The 12,607-nt window shown below is 30.9% G+C and overlaps 2 protein-coding genes across 2 annotated transcripts in view; both read left to right on the top strand.

Annotated features, from left to right (window-relative positions):
• The first annotated feature begins 399 nt into the window (after positions 1-399).
• Positions 400-6,790, top strand: LOC105621671 (probable multidrug resistance-associated protein lethal(2)03659). Its single transcript, XM_012203138.1, has 11 exons — positions 400-526; positions 911-1,026; positions 1,141-1,374; positions 1,559-1,773; positions 2,109-2,327; positions 2,894-3,080; positions 3,405-3,581; positions 4,140-4,596; positions 4,775-5,150; positions 5,372-6,068; positions 6,647-6,790. Exons 1-11 carry the CDS (start codon positions 400-402, stop codon positions 6,788-6,790), a joined length of 2,949 nt encoding a protein of 982 aa, XP_012058528.1.
• Positions 6,791-11,649: 4,859 nt separating this feature from the next.
• The window catches only part of LOC105621670 (probable multidrug resistance-associated protein lethal(2)03659), a 13,443-nt gene continuing 12,485 nt past the window's right edge, over positions 11,650-12,607 (top strand). The window contains 1 exon segment of the mRNA XM_012203137.1: positions 11,650-11,726. Coding sequence (XP_012058527.1) covers positions 11,650-11,726 — 77 coding nt within the window.

The raw sequence follows: 12,607 nt of genomic DNA, 5'->3' as shown, positions 1-12,607 counted from the left end.
AATATATCATATATGATCTGTTCCGAAAATAATGAGATTGATTTTTAAATTTATGTTGAAAGGACTGGGTATGAAAATTAAATAATTAATTAATTTTAAGTACTTTGAAACAGTGGAATTATGTGTATTTTTATTTATTAGTTGTATAAGAGGTAATTGCAAAACTAATAACAGTGTGCTTTGGAAGTGCATTATGAAAATGAGATAGGAACATATTGAACAACAAATTCAATAAACCTTATGTTTATCTGCGTTTTCGATTTAGAAAACATGAAATTTGGAAAAAAAGAAAAAACATTAATAAATACGGAATTCGTGTATAGGAAGGAAGTTAATGTCATCCGATGGACATCGTATATTAGGGGTGTCACTTTATCGTTTATCATCTTTTCAACGAGGATGTCACTGTTCATTACGGTGCTGGCTTACGTACTGTTCGGCTACAAAATAACGGCCGAAAAGGTGTTCGTGATAACCGCCTATTACAATAGCTTACGTACAACCATGACTGTTTTCTTTCCGCAAGGTATATAATTGTGTTGTTGATATGTATATATTAAGTATACGAATGACAGATATCGACATGATGCTTGCATGATGCTTGTAGCGTTCCTTTGCTAATTTTTTCATTTTTCCTTTAATTTTTACCTCTTTAGATTTCTTATTTCTTTTACCTTTTATCTTTTCTTCTTTTTGTTTCTTTCCATTTTTTCCTCTTTTTATCTTTATTTCTTTTCCTTTTTTTCTTTTAATCTTCTCTTCGTATTTTTTTGATTATAATGATTTTATACTAAAGTACTTTATCATCTTTATATCATAAATTAGAATTCTATTTAATACTTATATCTATACGAGATTTATCCTGTCTTTATTCCCTTTTATTTATCTATTTTGTCTTTATAACACTCAGGAATAACACAAGTAGCGGAAGCGATGGTATCCATAAGACGTCTGCAGAAGTTCTTAATGTATGACGAATTAACACCTTCTAAGATTGAAACAAAGAAAAATAACACGGAAAATAACGTAAAAGAGAATAACAAAACTGCGATGGAGAATAACAGAAAAGATGATGTAAAAGAAAATAACAAAACTACGATGGAGAATAACCAAAACGACGCGAAGAAGAATCTGATTGAGCAGAAGGAGAATAATGACGTGATCGTACAGCCGAGCTGTGTCGAGCATAGCATCTGCATCGAGAACGGCACTGCCAAATGGCTGGATTATGAACGAGAAGATACCCTACAGGGTATCAACATTAAGGTGCGTCCCGGCGAACTGATTGCTGTCGTCGGCCAGGTCGGCATGGGCAAGAGCAGTTTATTGAACGTCATTCTGAAAGAATTGCGTTTGCAAGAAGGTTCCATTCAAGTATGTTAGCAATTCCTCTTTAAGACATTTAAATAGATAAATACAGAATAAATAATTTTATCTATAAAAATAAATTATTTTATCAATTTATTAAATCATTCATACATGTATTTTTAATTAATCAAAATATTTAATTAATAAATATTTTAAACATATAATTATCCTTTTAAATATTTTTTTACAGGTTAATGGAAAGATTGCCTATGCCAGTCAAGAACCGTGGCTTTTTGCAGGTTCGGTGAGACAAAATATTCTATTCGGAAGAAAGATGGATCAGGTTCGATATGATCGCGTGACTAAAGTGTGTCAGTTAAAGAAGGATTTCAGCCTGCTGCCTTATGGTGATAAGACGATTGTAGGCGAGAGAGGTATCAGTCTTTCCGGTGGTCAGCGTGCAAGGTTGGTTTTACAGAATATCTTGATAAAATATGCAAGATATATTCATATTTTGAATTTTGATTCATAATCTCAGAGATTCTCTTTTAATTTTGTAATCGTATTTTTTACATGATTTTTATTGATTTTTTTATTGATAAGTAATATTTTACTTTAACTTGTTAATTTAATTTTTTATTATAATTATTATCTTGTGATTATTTTAGTAAATATTTTTTGTTCAAATAAAACTAATTTTATGAAGTATTTTTTTTTAAGATTTTGCGTTGGATATATAGTTATGAAATATATTAATTATAATATACTAATTATATTGATGAGATGCTAATAATTGACAGAATAAATTTAGCGAGAGCTGTTTACGCTGATGCCGATATATTCCTCATGGATGATCCTTTGAGCGCCGTGGACGCCCATGTGGGCAAACACATGTTTGATGAATGCATCGATAAATACTTACGAGGCAAGACTCGGATTCTCGTCACTCATCAATTACAATATCTTCGCGACGTCAATAGAATTATCGTTCTTAAGGACGGAACTATTCAAGCTGAAGGGTATGAATGATTTTATTGCACTTTCTATCTTTTAAATTTGTGTCTTATTGTAATCAATAATTACAATTTCTTTGTTGAAATAAGATTACAATGACATTGAGAATACATAAATATTTTGCGCCGTTTATTTATAATTCTTAACTTCGTGATTAAATCTTTGATTTTTTTAAATTGAAAACGATAATGTGGGATTAAAAATATAATTAGTAGACTGGAAGAGAAAAAATTATCTTGAGAGTTTTTTTATCATTATATCACAATATGTATAATTCGATTATACTTTCGAGAACAATAGATTTGATCACTTCGGCTTATCTTCCTGATTATACGACAAAATGATTCTATTTTAAGTCTTTACTTTAATCATCTATTAACGTATCAATCATTATCTTTCAACAAAAATCAATATTGACACGAAACGTTCAATGCCCTGTGATCGAGTCAAAACAAATCTTCCATTATTTTCAGAAATCTTCCATTATTTACTCGTAACTTTAAGCTAATATTTAAACTCACTTCTATTATTTTATATGAGTTTTATTTTCTGTTTTTTTTTATTTTCTCAGCACTTATGATGAGCTGGGATCTATGGGAGTGGACTTTGGTCGATTGTTGGAAAATCAAACAAAAACGGATGAGAAATCTTCTCATCCCTCCTCAGCTCCCGTTAGTCGTAGTAATTCGCGCACTGCCAGTATCTCATCATTAAGTTCTTTTATGACGAATGATACTTCGAAACAGGAACCTGATGAAGTAATTAGAATACATTTTCTAACTTATTTTCTGAAGTAATATGAAATAATATGTAATATGAATCTTATTAAACTAATATTGTAATTTAAGATAGTTGCAAAAGCACATTTTAAGTTGCAGCAAAATATTAGTTTAGATATTCTGATAAACTAGATTTTAACATATTAGAAAAAAATATCACTATTGATAATTAACAATTAAATAACGAGTTTCATTTTTAAGTACGCATATATATCTAAAAAAACCAAGCATCTTACATTTTTATTATTAAAATAACTTTAGATTTTAACACTAAATTAATTTTAACATAATCGTTAATTTTAGGTGGCTGAGACGCGAACTGTAGGCACTGTTTCTGGCGAAGTATATACGAGTTACTTACGCGCTGGCGGGAATTGGTGCGTTATATCCATAGTGACTATGCTTTGTATATTGACACAATTAGCGGCTAGCGGCGGTGACTTTTTTCTCGCGCAATGGGTTAATATAGAGGAACATTATGTAAGTGCTTCACTATGCTAAAATAATCTTTTAATTGAGATGTAATCATTTTGCTAAAAGACTCGAGAAATATCTCGAAAAATATATTTTAATATTTTTATTTTAAGTTCAAAATAGATTATTACATTTTTTATGAACTAATCACATATATGAAGCAAATACATGCTTATTACTGTTATAATAGAAATACACTTATTATGTAGTTATTACATCTCTTAATCCCAATTTTACTCAAAATTGTTCTTAAAAAATATGTCTTGACTTCAATAAAAAATTTAAATAAGAAATGAAAAAAAACGATTAGTGTTTAAAAGATATTCAAATTCTATATAATTCTATATAAGATATTCAAATTCTGTAATTTAATTTCAGAATTAAAGCAGAAGTTTGATGCTTTAAAATGAATGAAAGATCTCGTTCAAAGTGAAAGTGATCTCCGTAGAAAAGTTAAATAGAAACATGAATTTTATATCAAACTTAAAATCGGAAAGAAAATTACAATCCTAATTACAATCATATCATATTTAATTATGTTTCATTAATTGTATAACATTATAGATGAACCAAACGGATGATGGTGTTGTAGAAGATTCAAGAAGTCCCCTCACTCGCATGCAGTGTATCTACATTTTCAGCGGCCTAACTGTGCTCACAATCTGTATTACTCTGATTCGCTCATGGGCTTTCTTCTGGACGTGTATGCGAGCCTCAATGCGTTTGCACGATCATATGTTCCGCAGCATCAGTCGCGCCACTATGCGATTCTTCAACACCAATACATCAGGACGTGTGCTCAATCGTTTCTCGAAAGATGTAGGAGCTGTTGACGAGATGCTTCCAACTGCGCTTATCGATTGTCTTCAAATCGGATTAGCGCTGTTGGGCATCATCGTCGTGGTAGCTATCGCGAACACGTGGCTGTTAATACCCACAACGTTAGTCGGCATTGTCTTTTATTACCTGAGAATCTTCTACCTGGCCACCAGTCGCAGTGTGAAACGTCTTGAAGGCATCAGTGAGTATCTTAAGCTTGTTTTTCGGTAGAATAATATGGTTTCCTCGATAGAATAAGATTATAGATTGAATTTAATCAATTATTAATCTCATTGAATTGATAGATTTAAATTCTTCGGTAAACTGAATAGTATAAAATAGTGATAGTGAATAATATAAAAATTTCTAATTTTTCTCAGCCCGCTCGCCGGTTTTCGCTCATCTGAGCGCGACTCTTCAAGGATTACCAACAATCCGCGCGTTTGGGGCGGAAGCGATCCTCACGAAGGAGTTTGATAATCATCAGGATCTCCATTCGTCCGCGTGGTACATCTTCATCGCGTCTTCGCGTGCTTTCGGTTTCTGGCTGGATGTTTTCTGTGTGCTGTATATTATGTTAGTCACACTGAGCTTTCTCGTGCTAGACAACTACAGTCGAGGTTCAATGGATGGCGGATTTGTAGGCCTAGCGATTACACAGAGTATCGGTCTCACCGGCATGTTCCAATGGGGCATGCGCCAGAGTGCCGAATTGGAAAACCAGATGACCTCGGTGGAGCGTATTCTTGAATATAGGTATTCGCTTATGGATATATATCTTATATCTCTGCTATAGTATTTGTATTACTTAGCATTATCTTTATTAATTGTTTTATCTTATTGAAATATCAATTATCTTTATTTCATATATTAGATTAAGATTCAGGAAAAATTAGGAATATAGAATTTTTCTAAATATTTTGTTCTTCGATTGTTAAATAACATCGTTAATGTTTCTCGTTTTAATTCTCTTCCAGCAAAGTGGATAGTGAGCCTTCTCTCGAGAGTGCTCCTGATAAAAAGCCTAAATCCGAGTGGCCGCAGAAAGGCAAGATCGAGTTCAAGAATGTATTCCTGCGCTACGCGCCGTTACAGCCTCCAGTGCTCAGAAATCTCTGCTTTGTCGTTCTTCCTCAGGAGAAAATCGGCATCGTCGGTAGGACCGGCGCAGGCAAGTCATCCTTGATCCAAGCACTCTTCCGCCTGGCTGACATGGATGGTTTGATTGAGATTGACGCAATCGACACGAGTCAGATCGGCTTACATGATCTCCGTTGCAAGATCAGCATTATTCCGCAGGAACCATTCTTATTCTCCGGCAGTCTGAGACGGAACCTCGATCCGTTCGATTTGTATCCAGACGAACCCCTGTGGCGAGCCCTTGAGGAGGTCGAATTGAAGGAAATAGGCTTGGAGGCCCACATCAATGAGGGTGGCTCCAATCTGAGCGTTGGTCAGCGGCAGTTAGTCTGCCTGGCGCGCGCTATTGTAAGGAATAATCCGATACTTGTGTTAGACGAAGCGACCGCGAATGTGGATCCGCGAACAGACGAACTCATTCAAACAACTATCAGGAAGAAATTCGAGAAATGTACGGTACTAACAATTGCCCACCGACTCAACACCGTTATGGACAGCGATCGCATACTAGTGATGGACGCTGGCAATGCTGTAGTGAGTTTTTTTTTAATAATCTTCCCTTTTTGTATTTTTTGGTTGAAATGGACCAATGAATGAATTTAAGTAGTGAAGTAAAATCGTGAAATCTTTCTTTGTTTTTGTGATTGTGGCGAATTATTGCAATTATGAATTTATCAGTCATTTTTGGGTACTATTTTTTTATTTTATATACTATTTTTTCTGATTAAAATATTTATTTGATTTGAGATCTTTTAAAATAACATAAATTATATATAAATGTACTATTTTATTTTTTGACTTTTATGATAAATTAATTTTTTAACCATTTTTGTAGTGTTTTATTAAAATAATTTTGTTTGAATAAATCACTTATCTGCTAAATTTACAAAATACTGTGACTAGTTAGTAATGATTATCTTTTTCAAAGTGCTCATAGCATCTACTTTTGTGCGAGATAAAGCGCGATAAGAATAACGATTTTATCATCTCTGATACATGTATCGTGTTCCGTAAATGTTTTATATTCGACATAAATCAAACTGTATAGCTTTGTAACGAGAGCAGATCATAAATCGCAATTTCTTTTCAAATGCATACTTTTATGTGTACAGGAATTCGATCATCCCCACATATTGCTGCAGAAGGAGTCGGGCTACCTGAAGAGCATGGTACAAGAAACCGGCATGGCGATGGCGGAGGCTCTGGCCGGCGTCGCCCGCAACTGTTATCAGAATCGCGGATTTATGGCGCTTTGATGCATTCACGGTGTTAAGTAATTTCTCGTAATTGTGTCTAACAGACACCGTAATAGGCCTTTTACAATAAGCCATTAGTCATAAATCAGAAGAATAGCGACTATAATTGGTCAATTTTTAGCTTCTGACTTCTGATTTATGACTAATGGCTTATTGTAGAAGACCCACAATAGGTCGCTAGATTCCGTTTTTTGCGAGCAGTTCTTAGGCAAAATTCTTGGAATTTGAAAGAAGAATGGAACGCAGATGAAATTCAATCTTAGAATTTAGAATTTACAGTCATCGATGTTTACTCTCTTGTATTATCTCCGTCTTCTATATTCTGTTCGTATTTCATTCTTCCAATATCCATATATCCATATATCACAGTTTTCTAGATTCTTTAATTAGAATTATCCTTGAATGGAAATGTAAAGAATTGTAAATGGTAATCTAAAGCAAGTATATGAAGATGTTATAGAGATAGGAAAAAATTTGGGACGTTAGGATTTAGATTACTCCAATGCAAATGCAATTTAAAATTAATTAAGTGTGTTAATTAAGAAATGTAAAATGTCTAAGAATGTGTGTGATCAAAATTATCATTTGATCAAAATTAAATTACAAAATTCCAGGGAGCTAATTAGAAGAATTCGGAGATTTAAGGGAAACCGAGAACTCGGGGAATGCCGAAAGAATACGCAGAAGTGGCAAAATTTTTGTCGGCGAAATAATGAATTAATAATTTGCTGCAAGAGTTCCGTCTAGCTGGTCTTTTCATTTTAATAATCGTGAATTTTCTGCCGCCTCAATATAATGACGCGCGATTATCGCTAGTGCAGGCCATTGCAGCGAGCAATTAGGAAATCAGTATAGTTCGCGTGGATCGCGACACAACCTTAGTTACCATAGTATTATTACGTAATTTTGTATGACCTAGATATTTCATCAGAAAGGATGAAGCTTAACCCGTTTGCTCACCGATATTTCTTATCAGCAAACTGCCATAAACGCTTTAGGGAAGAATTTTTTTGTATATATATATATATATTTTATTTGTATATATATATATATTATTTTTTTTAGAAGTAAATTTGTTACAGAAATACTGCAAATCAAATATTAGCGCATAGATAAAAGAGATAATAACAGAAATATGTGTGGGAAAAAATAATGAATGTGAATGTGGAGAGAATAAATTATAAGTCTCATGCTCTTTCTCGAAATACAAGATTCTAAGAATTAAAGTTCCAAGAAATAAAAAAACCGGATTATCTCCGATTCATAGCAATTTAAAGACCACAAATTTTGATATCGCTTTAGTGATCTTGAGGCTCTTGAGACTTGATTCAAAAAAATTTAAGATGTGATTTAGTTGATTTCGATCTTGAAGAAATTATTCTCAAGGACAGCTACAGTCGGTGAATTAACGGGTCAAGAGATTTGTACTTAGCGTATAGATAATGCAGAAAGAAGACTTTTTATACTTATAATATATTTTGATCAATACGTATAAAGAGTATTTGGAAAAAAAAGCCAATTACTGCAGGTCCATAATTCGTATATTCGTATATTCTTATATTTACCTCACTTTACCGAGGCCGTTTGTATTTGTGATTTTGCAAGAATTTTACAATGTTCCTCCTATCGTACTGGTGCTATAAGTACAAGGAAGACCAAAAAGTAAAAGGTGCCTCTAGAATTTAAAACTGAAATACTTAAATACGAAGCGTGCAACGACATTATTTTCTATTATTGTTCTCTTATTATTGTATCATTATGAATAAAATAGCAAAGCGCAGTGTACTCAATTTTTGTAAATGCAGGATTATAAAGCAATTAAATTAAAGTACTTAACACCTTTTTAGAAGATCCTGTTTTATATATTCGAAAATTTTTGCCGGGCCTAAAAAGTAACAAGCGAGTGTCTCCGATCGATCGATTGTTACGAAAATATCTTCGGAACAAGTGAAGAAATCATTTTCAATTCTTTGCGAACCAAGCGGAAAATCAACAAGATCATCAATATGGCTCTTTAATTTTTAGCACTGATGCTTAAATATTCAATTTCAATGTTTTAAGTTAATCTTTTATTTGGAGTCTTTATTCATATCTATAATACATATTTTTCGTAATCTTTAAATGTATATTTTTTTAATCCCTTAATGAATAAAAATCATTGTTTGGAAATCTAAATCTTTAATGAGGAACCTTTGATTTTCTAAAAATAATATTATTACATTAATTATATCAAATCATTGTATAATTTGTTACTATATCAAATAAGTGAAGGCAACTGAGTCGATCTGAGATACTCCATGTAAATCAAAATTGCCTCGTGCTCAGATTTTGATCTATTTTCTGTCATTTGTAGTTACCTCAATAACTTTAAGTAATCGTTTCAACTGTAGCATAATTTTTAAAGGTGTAGGATGTTTTTAAACTCACTCTCTTAATGGAAAAATGTTGTTGAAATTATTCCACGTTTTAGAACATTTTTTAACAAAAATTCAGCATTTCAGCAAAATTTCAGCAAAAATTTCAGCTAATTTTCAGCAATTTTTCGTTGAAATGTTCAAAACGTGGAATAATTTCAGCGAAGTTTTTTTTCAACAGAATCACTGAAGCATTGATCACTTTGTAATACAATTATATTGTTATAAATATTGTTATTATTGTACTACGATATACAAATGTATATTGTACGGTGTAGTATGATTACACGTATGAGTTACACGACAGGGTACAATATGTATTATTACTATGATATACAATAAATTGTATACAATATAGTGCGATTACATATATTATTGTACTACGATACAAATATGCAGCGTATTTGATTTAAGTGTATGGACTTAAATAATAGATAGTTTAAATAATAGATTTATTTAAGAACTTTTTCGATTAAAAATTATTTTGTTTAAGAAAATTTCATATTTAATTTTTTTATTTGAACAAAAATTTTAAATTATAAAAAAAATTATCTAGTTTTATTTTGTAAAATACTTTTTTATATAGAGTTTTTTAATTTTTTAATTGAAATAATATATCTATTTTATTACATATACGGTTTTATGTGGTGAACTACCGAAAATTATACTTTATTATACTTATACTTTATAGTATTTAATTAGTCATAAAGAATCTTATAAAACTATAATAAAATAAATATATTATTCCATTAAAGAAATAAATTTCATTAAAAAGCATTGAAAAAAAAATTTAAAACGTTTGTTTAAGTCATTATGAAATCTTTTTAAAGAAAAATAACATAATCGAAAAAATATTTTGTGATTATTATTCTAAAAATATCAAGTATATACAATTGAATCAAACTCACTATATATTGTGCTTTAATATTATTTCAATAGATATTAAAGCATAATTTTATGAAACTGATAATATATTAATAGTAGAAAAAAGATTAAGGAAGCACGAGCGCGATTTGTGACGAATTCCAAGGTACATATTCCGTATATTACACGAAACGCAATTGTGTTGTAATCGTCATTGTCAATATTTATTATGTATTTAGTATTATGTATTATGTATTTAGTAGATATGTAGGTATGTTGTACTTATAGATAAAAAAAACAAATTAGAGTACCTTACATACAAGTGCCTACATTATGTAATGTAATCATTGTAAACAAATTGTAGATATAAATGATTATTTATGTAACTACTACTCGTTATATATATATATTTTTCCCTCTACTTTTCTTTTTTAAGACTCCTCTTTCCTGCGTACTCACTTCAGCCATTAAATCGTCATGAGCGAGAAATGATATATTGATTTTTCTTGCATGCTATTTGTAAATAAAGAACAATTTGAATAAAATAGAATAATGAAAATAGTCGAATAATAATTCGTGAAGTGAATAAGCTCAGTTTTGAATAAAAATTAGTAAACGTACTTTACGTGTCTTTTACAATTATTTGCTATCAAGGAGGATAATGTAATATGATAATTATTCTTAATATCGCAACATGTGTTTCGCTATAAATAATTAAGATGTTTGCATATGTCATTGTTATTCGCATCATCAAATAAGATGCAGTCAATCAGACACGCATAATACAAACTGGGATAAATATTTCTAATTATCTAGATAAGATGAAGTTATTGGTAAAAATATTTCAAAAATGAATATAAAGTTCAACGAAATATTTTATTGAAATCAATATTTCATTGAAATTTCATTACAATTTTTTCATCAGAAATTCTTTTTAACTAATTGTAGCATACGTCGATCACATGATTAATATGTAATATACTGTATGTACACGATATTACGATAATATACGAAAGAGAGAGACAGTCTCGTAAGCCTCAGTAAATTATCACAGTTCAACCATTTTTTAAAATAGAGGGAATAGATTATTCCGGTATTTTCCAGTATGTATGAGTTCAATTCTGTTTTTCATGCTGCAATTGTCCCTGTTTTTCGTAACATAATAGTAATTCAATAATTTGTAACTTGTGTGTCGAGTAGGAAAATAGATTTTTCAGGTTTAATTACAATTATCATCGGGTAACTACGAAACATGCGTGCTGATAAACGATATTAAAGATCCATAGCTTTATTCATCATAACGTAATATAGATAAGATATTGCAATTTTATCATATCTAATCTTTCTCTAAGAGAGAAGGAGAGACGATAGCGAGAATTATGTGGTGGTTGCTTTACGATACGCAATATTATAATAGTTCCCGCTGAGATCTCTTCGCTGTATTCTTAATTCTTTTTATCTCTCCGCAAAAAACGTCGTCGAATGTAATTGCGGCGTGTGTGCACGATACGTGAGATGTATGTGTAAATTGAAGGTCCATTGTAACTTTGCAGAAAAGATTTCTGTGAAATAAGACACGTCATGGATGGAAAAGTGTACACCGAAAAAGTCGAAAATCCCAGAGCGAAGGCGAACATCTTCAGCATCTTGACGTTCTCGTAAGTATTTTTAAAGCAAACAGCGAGTATGACTCGAGACCGATTAAAAGATAAAAGATAAAATTGAGAGAAGTGGCTCATGAAAGAGTCCAATAACTACAATGTCCGGGCTACAATGACTTGATATATACTATGTAACATAAGATTTAATTTTTTTCCGGTCTAAACATATAAACAACTATTCTTATTTTTTAAATAAAAATTCTTTATTTCAATATATTTTTAAAAGAAAAAAAGAGATTAACGGAGATTAAGTCTTCACCATTGATCGATTTTTTTCAACGCTATCGAACTTCAATTTTGAAAAGAAAAATATATCATTAGAAGCTAAATCGATGCTAATGATTAAATAAAAAACAAGAAGTTAAAATATTTTTAATGATATACAAAAATTAATTCATCTTTCTAAAAAATGTATTTAATGTATTTCTTGGGATAGATTGATAATAGAAGTTAAAAATTAGAACTTTTTCAACGTGAAAAGTTAAATATACTTGCACGCTGTCCGAAATATCTGCTACAAGAATGGAGCAGAAGCATTTGCTTCTATTTGACCTTGGCAAACAATTTTTCATGTATAAATATTTATACATGAAATTTATACAATAAATATACATGTTCATGTATATTTATATATATTTATATATATAATATTCATGTATAAAATATTTATTTCCGCGGAGTTGAGCTCAGGCTGTGAAAAGAATGAATCAGCAGAATTCGTAAAATTCGTTAATAACGTATATATATATATATATATATATATATATATATATATATAGTTGTTAGTTATTATTATAGTAGTATACTATACGTACTAACTAACTAAACGTAAACCGTAACCGTAAACTAAAAACTTAAACTTTAAACTTTAAAACTTT

This window comes from Atta cephalotes (genome assembly GCF_000143395.1).
Source record: "Atta cephalotes unplaced genomic scaffold scaffold00035, whole genome shotgun sequence".
Classification (NCBI taxonomy): domain Eukaryota; kingdom Metazoa; phylum Arthropoda; class Insecta; order Hymenoptera; family Formicidae; genus Atta; species Atta cephalotes.
The sequence above is the reverse complement of the archived record's forward strand: the minus strand, read 5'-3'. Positions and strand labels throughout refer to the sequence as shown.

Excerpts from the sequence above, each read along its gene's own strand:
- LOC105621671 (XM_012203138.1), top strand. The coding sequence starts at position 400 with ATGTCACTGTTCATTACGGTGCTGGCTTACGTACTGTTCGGCTACAAA. Across the intron at positions 1,375-1,558 it reads TGCAAGAAGGTTCCATTCAA|GTTAATGGAAAGATTGCCTA; the intron begins GTATGTTAGCAA and ends ATTTTTTTACAG. Across the intron at positions 6,069-6,646 it reads TGGACGCTGGCAATGCTGTA|GAATTCGATCATCCCCACAT; the intron begins GTGAGTTTTTTT and ends TTATGTGTACAG.